Raw genomic sequence first — 17592 nt, forward strand, 5'->3', positions numbered from 1 at the left:
TGTTTGCCAAGAAAACCTCAAATGGGGTTATGAAGAATGAGACAAGACTAAACAAGAACAGAAGTCCCTGCCAGTTCTAAATCTATGATCTCCAACTGCCTTAGCAGCTCAGTATTGGGCCTGAGATCTCCCAAGTGTGTGGGCATTTCTTCACCTTTAGTAGCTCCTCTCCCAGTTACTTCTCTGGGGCTTAGAAAGGCTTGGCCTATACTATGCCAGTCCTTTTGTAAGAAGTAGGGACAGTGAAATTGTGAAGGGATCGTCCCAGAAAGTCTTCTCCTCAGAGGCTTTTTTCTGGAGGTCTTAACCAGTCAATTCAGCCTCCAATCTGGCTTGCAGACTGAAATGCTCCCTCTAACATACTGCAGACTCTGAGTCCATTAAGCATTTCTTCATTCCCTCTTTATGTATAGAATTGTGTGGCCCTGAGGAGGGAAGGGGACAGGAGCACATTGGAAATAGTGTCATCCTCAAGTCAATAAGCATTTATTTATTTATCTGTTCATTCATCATCCATTCATTTATTTATCCTGCCTCTGATACTAGTTGTGCTATTTCAGGCAAGTCATTTTTCACACACACACACACACCCCACCACCACCACCACCACCACCACCACCATCAGGTCTCAATTTCCTCAACTGTAAGGTGAAGGGATTATACAAGGTGGCCTCTGAGATCCTTTCCAGCTCCATACCCTATGATCTTAGCCTTGATCTTGGGAAGCATACTTATATCCAAGACTAGATACAATGAAGAAGTTTCTGACCAAAATGAGAGTTTGCTCATTTTTTAAGCTGTATATGATTCTTTGTGATCCCATTTGGGGTTTTCTTGGCAAAGATTCTTGGGTGGTCTGCAATTTCCTCCTTTAGCTCATTTTACAGACAAGGAAACTGAGGCAAACAGGCTAAGTGACATAGTAAAGCACTGGGCTAAACAAAGAACAAAGTATCTTCAGGGAACACTAAGGGCAAGAGAAGTTCCCTTTTTTTTTTTATCAAGACTTGAGTCCCAAAAACCAGAATCAAGAGGGATGACCTTCAAAGGGCCTGGGGACACTACTAATTTTAGGGCTTTCCAGTAGTGGAAACCAGAAAATATGAAAAGAAGGGAAGGAGCTTCTTTCTCCCATAGTGGTCTACCCTCTCTTTCCCTTACTAGGTGGTCTTCTTTCTCTTCCTCCCTCCCTCTCTCTCTCTCTTCCTCTCTCTCTTTCCCCCCCTTTCCTCCTCCCTTGGGGCCCCAGGTCCCTGGGGTTTGCAGCTACTTTTTCACACATTCCAATGGCCCCAACATCAGCAGCCCAGACCAGAAAGTCCAGTTCCTGCCTATTATCAGTACTTTCATCTGTGAAGCAACCTAACACCTGCATTCCTGAAGCAGCCTCCAGTCTTGGGTCAGCACCGGGCAGTCAGTGCCCTGGGCCAAAGGGACCCTTCTCTGACCGAAGAAGATGTGATAGGAGAGGGAAGGGACACTACAGTTTTCAACCTCAGGAAAACCTAGGCTCCCATGGTAATATTAGGACAAGCCACATGGCTTCCACTTTGAAGTTCAACTTTTCTTCTTGCACTTTACTCCTAATTCCTGAAATAGAAGGGCTCTGCATCCCTTGGAGTCTAGCAGAGACAGGAATTCCTACAATTATACACAACTGTAAAAGGGGCTTTATTCTTTGAGAACTGGAATTTAGGCTAGCTGACCCCTAAATCCCCCCCCACTCTAGTATTCTATGATTCCAGCTGAGGGAGAAGGATAGAAGGACAAACAGAGAAGAAGACGGAAGAAGAGAGGGAGAGAAAAAGAGAGGCATAAAGAGTAGGATAAGAAAGAAGAGAAGCAGAGAAAGAGGTAGAAAGAAAGAAAAAAGAAACAAAGAATGAAGAAAAAGAAAGAAGGGAAGAAAAGAAAGAAAGGAGAAAAAAGAGAAACAAATGGGAGGGAGAGAAGGAAGGAATCAAAGAAGGAGAGAAGGAAAAAAAGGAAAGAAACAAGGAAATTGATTTAGTGGGATGAATGGAGGTCTGGGAAAATAGAGGAGAATGAGAAGTAAACAAAGTATATAACATGCCCTGAGTCCTAGAGTCCTTCAGTGGTAGGTATTATTCACCAAAAAGTTTGTTCTATACACTCAATCTCAACTCATCTATGAACTCTCTTGGGCTCACACACCTCAGCCTCTGAAACATTCCCATGGCTAACCAGATCCCCTCTCATCCACAAGGGCTACCCCTTAACCTCTCAAGAACCAAGCTTCAGTCACCTCTTTTGTGAAAGATCACAAGCTCACTCTCCAATTAGCAAGTAGTCACTATCTCACTGCAAAATTTCATTTGTCTCTTTCCCCAGTACAGCCCAAGACTGGGTCAGGTACTGAGTTCAGGGGTTTAGGCCAGGGCAGGAACGACATCAAAGGCTTTAAATGGGCCTTTCTGGTAGGCAAAAGGGGGAGGGGATAAGAAGAAGAAAAGGATTGTCCGTTGAGAAACAGAGGGAGAAAAAAAGAGAAACACAGGGAGAAAGAAAAGGCTTTCCCCTTTCTCATTGGCATCAACTCTGAACTCCTCGGTCTGTCTTTTAAGGTACTAACTCCCCATTCAACCTTATTTCCCACTGTTCATTTACATCATTTACATGCAATTTCCCCTTCCCTCTAGTAAAAATCCAGTCTCTTTATGCTTTTTCTAACTCCCACCACCACCACCTTTGCTCATTTCAGTCTCCTATTTGCCTCCACTCATCAAGAACCAGCTTATGTGTCACCCTCTCCATGGCATCATTTCATACCATTTCAGATTACTCCAACCTGGCCATCTTTCTCACTTTTTTTTTCCTGAACAGTACAGTAGGGTACTGTTATTATATGTGTATACATATGTATATATATATGTATATGTATGTATGTGTGTGTTTTATGTATATACATATATATATATATATATATATATAATAGTACTACAGGTATTAACAGTCAATAAATTCAATATGCTTTGGTGCCCAAGGGGAAAGAAGCACAGGATTTAAAGTCAGAAGGCCTGAGTTTGGGTTCAATTTCTTCTTGTACAGAATGAGCAGGTTAGATTAGAAGGTTTCTAAAGTCCCCTGCAGCTCTATATCCTATGATCCAATGAAGGAGAGAAGCAAATTGTGACAAATCAATACCCCCACTTGCAGGCCTGATCATAGAGTCATTCAGGCTTTTTTATCTTATGCGATTCTTACAGAGATTTTTAGTAAATCCTTTTATAAAGGATCTACTCAGTGTGCTTGGATTCTTTCATGAATAATTATAATAGCATTTATATTATGCTTTAAGGTGTACAAAGCACTTTATTATCTCATTTGATCCAGGGAGGCAGGTGTGGTTATTATCCCCATTTTAGTGATAAGGAAACTGAGTCTGAGCCTCAGTCAACTCAAGGTCACCTAGCTAGTAAGTTTCTGTGGTCACATTTGAATTCAGGTCTTCCAAGCTCTAGGTCCACTGCTCTTAGCCTCTGTGCTACCTACTCACCTTCCCAGTTGTCTTTAATTTTCTAGATAGAAGAGCAGCACTTAGATAGTTCATCTGTCATTTCTCATTAAGGATCACACTGTTTTTAGTTCTTTTCAAAAATAAATTTTATTGATTTTTTTTTGTTTTTATATCATCTAAATTTTCCCCTGTATCCTTCCCCTTCCCAAGAGAATCATCTGGTATAACAAATAATTTTCAGTTCTTAGTTCTGAACTGGCCCTCATATAATGGCAAGAAAGAAGAGGGAAGAGGTGGAAGAGGTATCACAGTATAGACTCGACATTGTAGAGGTCAAGAAAAACTTGGGCTCAGATCCCACATCAAAGACTTATTAGCTCTGTGACCTTGGCCAAACCACTTGGTTGGAACTCACTTTCTTCATCTGTAAAATGATGGGATAGGGCTTAATGACTTATAAGGTCACTTCCAGCTCTGCATCTATGACCCTATTAATCCAGGAAGAGTCTTCTGGAGAAGAGAAGAGGCAAAAAGGTGCGACCCTAAGTAAGTCACTTAACCTCCTTGAGCCTCGATATCCTCTTCTGTAAAATGGGACAGTGGAAGGGGGTTGATCTAAGTTGCCTCTGAGGTCCCTTCAACTCAAGATTCTATTATGTGCATCTTGAATTCAGCACATATCTAAAAAGGAACTTTACATTTCATGGATTTGTAAAACTGAGTCTAGAAGTCCATGCTCACAAGATGTCTTAATAGGAAATCCAGGACACTGCACTCTCTTACTCCAGTTGGCTGGGATATGCCTTATAATAACCTTAGAGCCCTCCCTTCCATATCCCTTCATTCCAAGTACACTCGGATTAAAAATAAGCAAATTCAGCATAATTAATCTCCTCCATCCATCAGTTCATTCTCTCTGGCATGGCACTGCTGCTTGGTGGAAAATTTATTCCTTGGTTCTTCTCTAGGGCTTTGGAGAGATTGGGTCTGACCAGGTGGACTTTTGTGTTTATATTCACCAATGAATCTGACCTCCTTAATGAACCTTCCTTCCTGTACAGACCTACCCAGACACACACACACACACAGAGGCAGAGTCTCTGTAGAATGAAGCACACTGTAACCATGCCAAAGCACCACCCTTACAAAGGGTCCACAAAGTTTCTGGCATATTTCATTTGAGAACTGCACTTAGAGAAGTGAATTCTGTCCTGTTTTCTTCTGAGAATCTTTTTTCCGGGAGTGTGTATAAAGAGCTTCCCTCAAGGGATTATAGAAATGTCAATTCCCCTACCTTGACCCAAGGGAAAACCTCTCCCTTCCCACTGCTTATCCCCCAAATGACACAAGAGAGAAAGGAAAGCAAACAGGAGGAGAAAAAAAATCCCTTCTCCTCGGGGGTGGAGTGGAGGGAAAGATGGGAGGGGAGGTATGGGGGATGTGGGGGGGGCGCCGAGAATCAGGGAGGCAAGTTTCACTTGCAGGCTCCAAATGCCTCTGCCTTTCACTGGCCAACATTCCCAGAGCAGACCGAGAAGTGAACAATAGAAAGAACCAGGAAAGGAGAAGATTTGCACATTGTATTCAAGGGGCCATCTGGCTGGCTGGAGAACTAAGGTGTGGGAACCAGGGGGGAGTTCCACCGCTCGGGGGCTGGGGGCTGGGGCCTGGGGGTTGGGGGGGGGTGAGACCCCAGTTGGAGAAATGGGATGAAGACACATGGCTAAAGGGAAAATGGGGCCAAAACAGGAGACCCACAGAACCAGGCAAGAGAAACTGTGCACCCCTGATTCACGATCCCCTAAAATCATTAAAAGAAGTCACCAGCACATCGAAACACAAACACACAGAACAGATACCATTTCAGTTCCCCACCACCAAGCAATCACCTATTAATGAATGCATGATGAAGAGATATCTGGGATCCTAATGGAAGAGAGGAGGAGCAGATTTGGAGTCAGGAGTATTTATCAAGGGACTTCTATAGGCCATGTACTGTGTTTAGCACTGAGGTTATACATACAAAGAATGCAAAAATTCTCCTCCCAATGAATCAACCTTCTATATTAATGCTAGTTCACCATACTACCCCATGAGTAGTAAGAGATAAGGTAGGTTGGGGCTAGGGAAAATGTTTTTATTCTGACCATTTACAAAGAAGAACATGAAGATGATACATTCTTTTCTCTCTTTTTCTCTATCTCTATCTCTGTTTCAGTCTATCTCTGTCTCTTTGTCTCTGTTTCTGTCTCTACCTCTGTCTCTCTGTTTCTATCTCTACCTCTGTCTGTCCCTCTCTGTCTCTTATCTCTCTTTATCTCTCACTGTCTCTCACACACAGACACACATATGTATATAGTTATGAGCACACACAGAATATTAATGAAACCTGGCATTCTACTTGAGCCAACATGCCTGCTCTTCAGGTCCCTGTGGACCAGACAGGCAATGGCAACCCCTTTTCATTCTAGTAGGAACCAGGTGGGTGGGAAGGAGAGGAGGAAGATGTATGGGAGTTTACAAGGCTAGGTGAGGGCTTCTCTCTCAGAGATGATCTCTGCCCTCAACATGGCAAGCTAAAGAGATGAATACTCTGCTCAGCTGCACTTGAAGGAGGAGAGAAAACCCCATTCCAAATGTGTAGTTTTCTTGGCTATTTCATAATCTGGGGTCAGTTCACCCATCAAGACCTGAGAATCTTCTAATTCTTGTATTACATGACTAATATAAAAATAGGTTTAATATGAATGTACATGTTGAGCCAATTTATATGCCGTCTTAGGGGAGCGGAAACATGGGGAGAAAATGTGGAACTCAAAATCTTTTGGAAGTGAATGCTGAAAACTAAAAATAAATAATTTTTTTAAAAAAGACCAGAGAATGTTTTCCTCTAGGTGCCCAAATCAGCCTTCTCATTGCCCAGTGTCACCAGCAATGCCCATTTTCTGTGACCAGGAATGACTACATCTTCCCATGACCTACAGTAGTGACCAAGGTTCAGACCTACTCCCGACAACCTCCTAAACAGAACCTTGAGAAGATCATTCCCAGTAGGCCCTCAGCCCCTGCCTTCCTGATTCCCTCAAAGCCTCTTCCCCCCTCCCCCATTTTCCCCTCCTTTTTCACATATATGCTCTCACCCAGACCTCCCCCACATAGGCACAGCTCTCTCCCTTGAATTCCCATAATACTCTCTCAGGGTTGGATAGAACCTTAAGAAATCATTTAGTCCAAGTCTCTTATTTTATAGATAAAGAAACTAAGTTTCAGGGAAGGGAGTGACTTGCTCCACTAGTTAGTAACAGAGCTGGGAACCTCTTTCTTTGGATCAACTGTAGGCAACTTAAAAAAAAAAATCTTGGGGCAGAGAGGGTTCATTAGCTAAGTCTAGCAAAGCCCTGACATTACCATCTTTGGAAGGATCTGTGGAGCTGGCACTATGCTATAGTGGATAGAATGTCAGATATGGAATAAAGAAGACAGGTTCAAATCTCACCTCCAACACAAGCTAGGATCACTTAACCTCTCTGACCCTCAGTTTCCTCATCTGTAAAGTAGGGAGATTTGATCTCTAGAGTCTCTTCTAGCTCTAAATCTATGATCCTATGATCCACAGGAGGCAGCTAGGTAGCTCAATAGATACAACTCTGGACCTGGAGTCAGGAAGACCTGTGTTCAAATCCAGCCTCAGATACTTACTAGCTGTGTGACCCTGGGCAAGTCACTTAACCTCTGTTCGTCTTGATCCATTGGAGAATGAAATGGTGAAACCACTCCAGTATCTTTGCTACAAAGCCTCCAGGGACAAGTATGTTCTATACAGTCATGAAGAGTCAGACATAACTAACCAACCGAACAAATGATCCATATAGATTGCATAGCAAAGTGACCTGTTGAACCCTGGGAGTTGAGCTGACCCTAAATGGACACCTTTGCCTAAACAGGGATCAGTCAGTCAGTCAGTCAATAACTACATACTAAGTGCATACTGTATCAGGCAATGTGCTAAATCCAGAGGGTACAGAGAAAAACAAAAACAGTCCCTACCCTACCCTCAAGGAATTCATTCCTAACGGAGGATGTTATATACTAGGTATATACAATACCTAGACAGAGAGATCCCTATCTCTGGAGAGGGGTTGGGGTGGAGACAGAGAGAGAGGCAGAGAGAGAGAGGAGAGAGCAGATAGAGAGCAAAGAGAGACAGACAGCAGAGAGAGACAGAGACAGAGGTGGGGGGAGACAGAGAGAAAGAGAGACAGACAGACAGAGAGAGCAGAAAGCAGAAAGAGACAGAGAGAGGAGAGACAGAGAGAGAGACAGACAGAGAGCAGAGAGAGACAGACAGACAAAGAGACAGACAGAGAGCAGAGAGAGACAGAGAGAAGGAGAGAGGGACGGAAGGAGGGAGAGAGAGGGGGAGACAGAGAGCAGAGAGAGACAGAGAGAAACAGAGAGATAGAGAGAAACGGAGAGACAGAGCAGAGAGAGACAGAGAGAAAACGGAAAGTAATCTGAAAGGGAATGGCTTTGTCATCTGGGAGGCTCAGGAAAAGCCCCTGCAGAAGGTAGGATTCCAACAGAGTCTTAAAGAAAGCCAGGGAAAAGTAAGAGGTGAAAGGAAGACCTTCCCAGCAGGCACCAGGCACAGGCTTGTGCAAACAGAAAGGGGAGATGGGCTATAAGGTACAAAGAACATTAAGCGGGCCAAGAGGGCTGGATCCTTGGCTGAACCCCACTTTCATGGCACGGAATAAAATGTAGAAAGACTAGAGACTCAGGAAAAGAGTTGGGTTGTGAAGAGCTTTAAATGACGGAGGACTTTATATCTGATCCTGGAGGTAATAGGGAATCACGGGAATTTATTTCCCTGGAGGGTGTGAAGCATGACTCAATCAAATCTCTTCTGGAGTGTGCTGGTCAATGTTTAACAATGGGCTCTCTGAAAAGACAGGACACACTTTAAAGTTTAATATAAATTATTCGTATTTTCTCCAATGCATTTTTAAGTCTAGGCAATCAATCAAACAATAAATCAAGCCCTGATCTGGAGCATTTTCAGTCGCCTGAGGTATAAATGCCCATGATGAAATTTAACAATTGACTCCGGGGCTGACTCCAGTATACCCTGACCTGTGCTTTAGAAAAATCGCTTTAGCAGCTGAGTGGAGGTTGAATTAGAGTGAGGAGAGATTTGAAATAAAAAGACCAACCAAACTCTACTGGGATAGTACAAGCACGAGACAATAATGGCCCAAAACTAGCATGTTGGCTGTGTGAGTGGAGAAGGGGCCACGCATGAGAGATGTTGTGAAGGCAGAAATGTCAAGATTTGGCAATAGATTTTTTTTTAAGTTTTAAGTGGAAAAATATGGAACGCTTCACGAATTTGTGTGTCATCCTCGCACAGGGGCCATGCTAATCTTCTCTGTATCGTTCCAATTTTAGTATATGTGCTGTCGAAGTGAGCACATGGCAATAGATTTAATACGTGGACTGAGACTGAGAAGTTAAGGATGACACCGGGGTTATAAGCCTGAGTGATTAGGAGGAGAGTGGTGCCCTTGACAATAATAGGGAAGCCTGGAAGAGGGGAATGTTGGGGGAGAAAGAGAATGAGTTCTGCTTTGAATCTATCTGGATATTCGGGTCATCCAGATGGAGTCAGAAAGGCAGCTAGTAATGCCAAATGGAGCTCAGGAGAGGCTAGGGCTACCTCTAAAGATCTGGGAATCATCAACATAAGAGCTGATGATTGAACCCATGGCTGCTGATGAGATCACAAAGTGAGAATGAGGACTCAATCTAGAACCCAGAACTTGGTTTTTTAATAGCATATTGATAACTATATTATAATATAATTTGTTTCCTATGTATTTCATCTAAAATCATTATTTTCAGAAGGCTTCGTCAGAATGCCAGAGGGGACCATGACCTAAAAAAAGATTGAGTGACCCAGGAAGGAAAAGAGGAGAACCCAAAAGAGATCCTAGAGGGATACTCATGGGTGTGAAACCAATGAAGATCAAGCAAAGGAGGAGAGGATAGGAGCATGGATGGGGACTGATGGACCAGTCTAGAAACCCAACCTTTGGCATTCATCCAGCAGTGAGAAAACTGGGAAGACTTAAGTTCCAGATCCAGTTCTGACACTAACAAGCTGTGAGATCTGAGAGGAGTCATTTCACTTTTCTGTGGCTTAGTTTCATTATCTACCATCTGATACCCCTTCCCTACCAGGGAATAAGGTTGCCAGAGGGGAGGGGGGGAATAGAAGTAGGAAAGATTCCACGCTTGAAACTTTCTTTACTTATGCTAGTGATTAATGCTCATGGCAAGCCAAGATTACATTTAAATATATCAATATCCATCAAACTGTGAGCCTGCAGTAATATACTGACACAGCACTACAAGCCCAGAGAACCACCTAGCCTTGGAATTAATACAAGATTATGGCACCATGAATACAGCGGAACCCTTAAGTTCCAAGAGCCTTCAGTTCACTGGACCCAGAACAAATGGACACCTGATATGCTTCAAATGTGGTGAATGTGTTAATTGTTTTGTTGAACATAAAAAAAACCTTTAGTAGTAATCTTTAGAATGGCCATCTAGGTAAGAGTTAAAGTAGGGGAAAAATTAATTTTTATGGTATTTTATTTTTTTTCCAATTACATGAAAAGATAATTTTTAGCATTCTTTTTTTTTTATAAAATTTTGAGTTCCAAATTTTCTCCCTCCCTAAGATGGCAAGCAATTTGACATAGGTTATATATATGCACAATCATGCAAAACCTATTTCCATATTAGCCATGTTTACACTGATATTTCTAAAGCACAGTTCTGACTACACCATTTCTTTGCTCAAGATGTTTCAATGGCTCCCTACTGCCACTAGTAAAAAATACAGACAGACTCTTCAGCCCATAGTTAAAGCTCTCCATACTCTCACTCCAACCTAACTTTCCAAATTAATTTCACATTACTCCCCTAACACATTACTCAAAGTGGCTTATACTGTTGCCTGTATGTGACATTCCATTACCCACATCTGTTCCTTTGCCTGGAAAAGCAGGAAAATTTTTGAAACTAAATGTGACATAAAAACAAAAGGTATTGATAAACTTTAAAAAACAGCCCCAGAAGAACAGCAAAGAAACAAATGGATGCCTGGTACTTAGGACTAAGAGGAATTCTCCATAATTTTAGCCCATCATGTCAAGTCACTCACTCAAGGACAGAATGCCTGGTCTCAGAGGGATAAGCCAAAGGAGTGACAGACAGAAGAATATTCTCTACCTGTTCAGGTCCCTGAGTAGGAGAGAGCTGGATAGCTGAGACACACCTTGATGCACATACACAATGATGTTGGTAGCACATGTGGGAAAGAGAGCTCATGGTACCTTTTCAGAAAGACATCCTGGTGAGTAACATACCTACATCAGTGGCAGGAAGGAGAGTGGTTAATGGAATGAGGAGGCCTTAGAAGCTAACTGGCTTTTGAGGTTTCTGGGGGGAAACTTCTGGAGAATAGCTTTTAAAAAGTACGATGGAAAAGGGGGTCCAGCTACATGGCTTTACTGGGATGTACCCTCATGCCCTTTCCTGCTCCTAATTGAATCTATATCTTATGTGGAAGAAGCTGGACACCAGAAGACTCTATGCTGTAGCAATCTCAAAACAATCTCACAGCTAAACCCTGGACCAGAAAGAGTTAACTAGTCCAAGATCAAGGGGCTAGCCACTCACTCCAACCATATAGCACAGTGCAATTTCTCACATTGTTGGAGTTGGAGAAAACTAAACATCTTGAAGGTATTACCATTTATAGAAGAGTATGTACGCGGTTATCTATATATAAACACCTGGGATTTATGTCATAGGATCCTGGACCTGGTTGGAGGAGGGGTAGTTAGATTCCAGAGATCATTCAGATCTTCCCTCTAGTTCAGACACGGGGGAGTCAAGTAAAGAAGAGAGGCTTCTTCTATCTTCAAGTTCCCTTTATTTTTTCTGTTTCTGGGTATCCCCACCCCAACACCTCACACTTTCATCTGTAAAACAAGAGACTTGGACTAGATAGACTTCTAGCCAAAAACCCAATTCTTCCTCTGACACCAAAAGCTACTTTCCTCTTGTATTACCCTCAGGAGGACAAAAAGTCACCTTCTGTGGTCCAGCTGGTCTTCAGGAACTAGAAGGCTGTGATTCTACCCAAGACAAGAGTCAGTGACTCTGATAAGGTCTTAATGATGGAAGGTGATGACCTGAAACTTACTATACCAACATAGCTCCTTCTGAGATTTCTATGGGATACAGTGGCTCATTCAACTCTCTCCCACCAGTACTTTTTCAGCCTCATTTCAAATGGAGGTGATCTGAGGTAAAAAAGAAATCTGATTTTGGGGGAGAAGGCAGACCTGGGAACTGTAATTTCATCAGTGAAGAGAACTCCTGGTGTGGAAACTGCCTCGACCAAAGCAGGTCAGCAATTTGTATGTAACACATAGAATCATTGATCTAGGACTGGAAAGGACCACAGAGGGCATCTAATACAACCTCCTCATTTTATAAATGGGGAAACTGAGACCCAGGGAGAGTAAGTAACTTGTCCAAGATCAGAGATTTGAACTCAGGTCTTCTCACCTGACTCTGGTTTAGCCTGTGGACCTCTTCTCACTGTTTTTGTGTCCTGGACTCCAGATCTTTCTATCAACTCTATCATATTGCCTCCAAATTATAGTCTTACAGAATTCTTTGGGAGTACTCAGAGGTTAAGTCCATGGCTATACAGCTAAGTATGTGTCAGAGGAAGAGTCTGAATCCAGGACTTCTTCACACAAGATTCCCCAGTCAATGAACTATGATAGCTCTCAAAGATTTCAGTATAGCTATAAATATTTCCTCAGGACTGGAGAGAAACTGGAATGGGTAGGTAAGAAAAAAAATCATTAAAGTAGCTAGTATTCCTTCTGTTTCCTCCCTTTCTGCTGGCTCTGGTCTCCATCCTTGCCTAGAAGCCCATTATTAATGGCATCGTGGGAGTTAGACAAGGTGGGGTCAGCTGCATCTTTCAGCTTTTAGAGTTTTTGTTCCTCCTCTGTAGTGCTCTATTAGAATGAATGGACAGCCAAAGACCTGATGAACCCAGAGAATTCAAGGTCAATAGCTTTCCTTCAAGAACAAGGGGTGGGGGAAGAGGGAGGGAGATACACACACACACACACACACACATACAGAGAGAGAGAGAGAGAGAGAGAGATAGAAAGAGAGAGAGGGAGGGAGGGAGAGAGAGAGAGAGAGAGATAGAAAGAGAGAGAGGGAGGGAGGGAGAGAGAGAGACAAAGAGGCAGAGGAACAGAGAAACAGATACAGAGACTCTTCACTTACTTGCAGCCTGGATTCGGGCTTTTCGGCTGACCACCAACCCAAATCGATTTTGGGCCACACAGTCATAGTCTCCCTCATCAGAAGGGCCATTTCCCCGATCTGGCCGGAAGTTGGGAAGGAGGAGTGAACCATTGGCTAGCACAAGGGCATGGGTACTCTCTGGAAGTTCCACTCCGTTCTTCCTCCAGATGACCCGAATGGGTGGTGTACCTTCTGCTCGGCAGCCCAGCACCACCGACTGCTCAGGTACAACAATCTCATCACTTGGTTCCACAGTGAATGCCAGCTCCGTGGAGTGACCTGGGTCTGGATCAACACCAGGAAGAGAGAAAACAAATCAGTGCAGGAGTTCGTGGAGTTAGTTATAAGGGTTATAGAAATGCGTGCAAATCCTCTTCATACAACAGATAGGTTAGGATAATCCCAGCTCCAATCTTTCCATTTAGCCTCTTCTTATATAGCCATCAGAAACTCATGCCTCAAAATGGACATAGTATATGACCAAATAAATACCTACATGTCTATTCGATCAGCACAGTGCCTAGCACATTGTAGGTGTTTAATAAATGCTAGTTGATTCATTGATTCTGTCAATCCCTTTGCCTTTGGGTTACTGCAACTCAGCTGGATAGTCTGGGGTCTTTCTCATTCTGAGAAATCTCCAGGGAAGATGACACAAGTATCTTTAGGGGATTTTGTCGCTTTCCCCCAATCCTGAGCCCTATGCAAATCCTATCTTTCTGTGACAGCTCCCTTTCAGCATCAGTAGGAGGGGAAAACTTTGCATCTCTGTTGAACATAGTAGGTGTTTAATAAATGTTTGCCAAATGAATGAACTTAACTGTTCCACGTCTCAGTTTCCTCATCTGTCAAATGACATAATACCTAACACCTAAGTCTACCTGTCATGTAGGGTTGTGTGTGAGTCAGCTGAGGTAACAAATGGGTGACAGTACTCTGAATAGTTGAAAGTGCTAATAATACAAAGTCAAGCATAATAATGATCTCTTCATTCACCCAGCAAATCTAAACCTAGACCAGATCTGAGCCTAGAACAGAAATCAGTTAATGCTCAAGGCTAAAAGAACGCAGATCTCAGGGAAAAGTAGAGGAAAACTGCTTAGGATTCTTGCTTATCTCTTCTTCTGTTTTCCTTTTCACTAGATTTAGGATTTCACTAGGGCAGGGAGAAAGTGCCCAGTCTCTATGGAAGCAAATCTTCACCTTCTCTTCAATTTATAGTCTCAGAGATTGCCTGGGGGCACTGAAAGATTAAATGACTTGCCTGGGGTCACAGAGTCAGTGTCAAAATCCAGACTTGAACTCCAGGTCTTTCTCACTCAGAAGCCAGTTCTCTACCCACTTATTCCATGCTGCTTCTTTTCTTTTTCTTCTTTTTTTTTAAACTGTCATTGAATCATGACAAGTTAGGTCTGGAGAGGACCTTAAGCATTGAGCTCCATTAGTTTTGCTTAGTCACAATTACTGCCAAAAGCCCCTCCCCGCAATAATACTAGCTAGCATTTATATTGAGCTTTAAGATTTGCAAAGCACTTTACAAATATCCCATTTTATCCTCACAACTTCAGGAAGTAGGTGCTATTATTATCTCTGGCTTTATAGTTGAGAAAACTGAAGCAGTCAGGGTTTGTTAAATGATTTGCCCACATCACTGCCTAAGGAGGAATTTGAACTCAGGTCTTTCTGACTCCTGGTCAAGGGTTCTATCCTTTGGGCCACCTTAAGCATTCTTTGCCCTTTCCCACCAGAAGATGAAGGGCACAGGTAGCCACTCCAATACCCGGGGAGATCAGATGGGTTTGATTTTGGCATGACTGTGACCTAGTCCCTCTTTTGAGGTCTTCCCCCTATTAATATATGCTGGGCTAAAGTGTACTGTAGGAGAAGGGAAAAGAAACTCTAATTTTTGTCCCTTCTACTCTAGATCAGCCCAATTCCACTTAAAAAAAAAGAGGGAAAGTCCTTTGAAACTGCTCCCTCCTGCCAAAAGGCTGCATGTTACATTCAGAGGATGTGAGTTTGAATTCGGACTGCCACTTTATTACTTCTGTTATCTTTGGGCCATCTACCCTCTGGAAAACAGTTTTAAGTACAAAATCAGGAGGTTGAACTAGAAGGCTTCAGTCCCCTCCAGTGGAGATGAAAGGAGGAAGTGGGAGGGGTAGAAGGGAGAAGGGAGAAAGGAGGTGAAGGAAGAGATGAGATGTGAGAGGGAAAGCTTGTTCTCATCCCAGACCACTGAAAGTCCAGTTTCTTCATCTCCTTCACAACACAGCCAGCTTGGCTTATTACCCAATTAATGGGACCCAGCACCACAAACTGCTCAGCTTTACCCTGAGGATGAGGGAGTAGAGCTTTCCCCCCGACCCCTGAGGAGTCGTACAAAAGGAGCCTGGGATCCAGAGCCAAACCCTGTTCTCCACCCTACCCGTCCCCAGCTCACTCCCTTTGTGACCTCACGGAGACCAGTTCCCTCCCTCTGGCACTGGCTGACTGAGACTGATAGCTGACTGCTGACCCGGGGGGCAACCGAGGGAAGGAAGCATGCAGCTTAGAGAGCAGGCTAATCAGCATCTGGGTAAAACACACCGCCACAGGAGCCAAGAGGATTTTCCTTCGCTAGAGTGTAACATCCATCTAAGTGCCCGAGTTACTTTCAAAGAAAGTAAAAGAAAACGTCAACTCCTTCAATAACCGTGTATTGAAAAAATCTTTAAGACGGGATAAAGCAGCCTATTTCCAATCTCTACTTAATCTTCCCTAGCTTCTGGCCAGCACCTCCCCAACTGCTGTGGTGGTGAATGAAGTTTCTTCTGTGACTCCAGGAGAGGGAGGGTGGTATGCTGCTAAGAGAGGATAAGGCGCCCAGGAGAAAAGTTGATAAATGCGAACATTAGGGTTGGAGAAGCCCGACCAGGATGGGAGCACGGCACAGAGAACCGGTCCATTCTGGCGAGCCAAACAGAGATTACTGACATAGCCCTGTGCTGCCAAGTGCAGGCAAGCCCGACCCAGTCCTAGAGTGTGCTTGTGTGCAGGCACCCTGGATGCATGAACGTTTGTGTGAACCTGTGTACCTCGGCGCACTTTTGAATGGGTGGAAAAGTAATAGTGCTTGCCGGTACTCTTTGTAGCGCATATGTCTCACCGGTGGTATCTCTTTTTGCGACCCCCGAAGACCAGTTTTTGGCTTTATTTCTCTCTTATACCAGAAGCCGCATCTCAGTCCCACGCCAAGTCCTACACCGAGACTCTCTTCTTCTGACACATCTCTAGTCCGGGCTCTGTCCCTGCACTTCTCAGATTCCACTCAGCTGCCCGCGCACTAGTTACTTAGTTCTGATACCATCTCCCCTTACTCAGCGACGCGTCCCTTTCTGGCTTCCTTCATTCCAGTTTCCTTCAATTTTCCCATTTCAATCCTGCTCTATGCCCCCTAACTCTCAGCTGAGTTTCCTCTGACTTTCCTTTCTGTGCTGGCTGTCTGCTCACGGCACGATCGGAACCCTCTGGGACTGCTCTCTCTCTTTCTCCCTTCTATCTGGATAGACTCTGCTTTACTTCCTTCACCTGTATCTCCGTTCACTCTGGGCTCTATCCACTCTCAGACTCAGGCTTCTCAGACTGTACTCCATCCCCGCTCCATCTCCTCTCACCCTGGGGTCTATTCCCTCCGGGGCCGTCCTCTCTCCATCTCCCTTCACTCCAGGTTTCATACCCGCTCCATCTCCATGCACTCCGGACTCCAATCCCTTCCCGTGGCCCATCCCCGCTCCATCTCCCTTCCCTCCGAGCTCCATTCCTTCCCCGGGTCCATCTCCGCTCCATCTCCCTTCACTCTGGGCTGCATCCCCTCCCTCGGTCCATGCCCACTTCATCTCCCTTCACTCCGGGCGGCATCCCCTCCCATCTCTTCTCCATCTCCCTTCACTCCAGGCTCTATCCCCTCTGGGGGTCCAAACACTGTCCATCTCCCTTCACTCAGGATTCCATCCCCGCTCCATCTCCCTTCACTCCGGGCTTCTTCCCCTCTCGGACTCCGCCCCATCTAGTTTCGGTCCCGGGTCCGCTGTGCGCTCGGCCCCGCCTCCCCTTGCCCCTGTCCCTGCCCCTGCCCTTGCCCGGCCCCTGCCCCGACACTCACCGCTTCCGAGAACGAGCTGCAGCAGCAGCAGCCGAAGCAGCAGCAGCCAGAAGCGGGGGCGCAGGAGCGCGGGGCGCGGCGGAGCCATGGGGTGCTTTGCTCTTTTCTGCTCAGCTCCGGACCTGTTAGTGGCCTCACTACGCCCCTCGGAGACTGCGCCGGGGCCGAGATCCGGGCCCGGGCCGCGGCCGAGCCCGGGCGGCTGGAGGCTGGGGCCGCATGCCGCTGCCTAGGAGCGTCGGGGCTGCAGGGGACTCGGCGCTTGCGCCATCTTGCACATAGAGGAGCGATCTGTCAGCATCTCGCTCCGAGCGCTCCGAGCACACGCTCCCCACCCGCCGCTGGCCCGCTCTCTCCTCCCACTGCCTCCACTCCCTCCCCTCTTCCCTCCCCCTTTCCCCTCTAGCCACCCTGTCCCCTCCCCTCTCCTTCCCAGCCCCCTCTCTCCGGAGGCCCAGTCTGGGGAACAAAAGACCCAACCAGCGCTTTATTCGGCCGGACATCCCCGGCAGTGCCGCTGCCTCCCCCCTCCCGCCCTCCTTCCACTCTTTGAACTGAG

The 17592-nt window shown here is 45.1% G+C and overlaps 1 protein-coding gene and 1 non-coding gene across 2 annotated transcripts in view; both read right to left on the reverse strand.

The window, feature by feature from the left end:
• Positions 1 to 17121, reverse strand: part of IGDCC3 (immunoglobulin superfamily DCC subclass member 3) — a 69532-nt gene extending 52411 nt beyond the window's left edge. The window contains exons 1-2 of the mRNA XM_036737023.1: positions 17034 to 17121; positions 12869 to 13174 (exon numbers count right to left, since the gene is read on the reverse strand). Of these exons, the coding sequence (XP_036592918.1) occupies positions 12869 to 13174; positions 17034 to 17121 (394 nt within the window). The remainder of the gene's footprint in view (positions 1 to 12868; positions 13175 to 17033) is intronic.
• Positions 8844 to 8950, reverse strand: LOC118830420. The gene has a single exon (XR_005009056.1). It is a non-coding gene; the product is annotated as a U6 spliceosomal RNA (small nuclear RNA).
• Positions 17122 to 17592: the final 471 nt, after the last annotated feature.

Source organism: Trichosurus vulpecula, chromosome 8 (assembly GCF_011100635.1).
Source record: "Trichosurus vulpecula isolate mTriVul1 chromosome 8, mTriVul1.pri, whole genome shotgun sequence".
NCBI lineage: Eukaryota > Metazoa > Chordata > Mammalia > Diprotodontia > Phalangeridae > Trichosurus > Trichosurus vulpecula.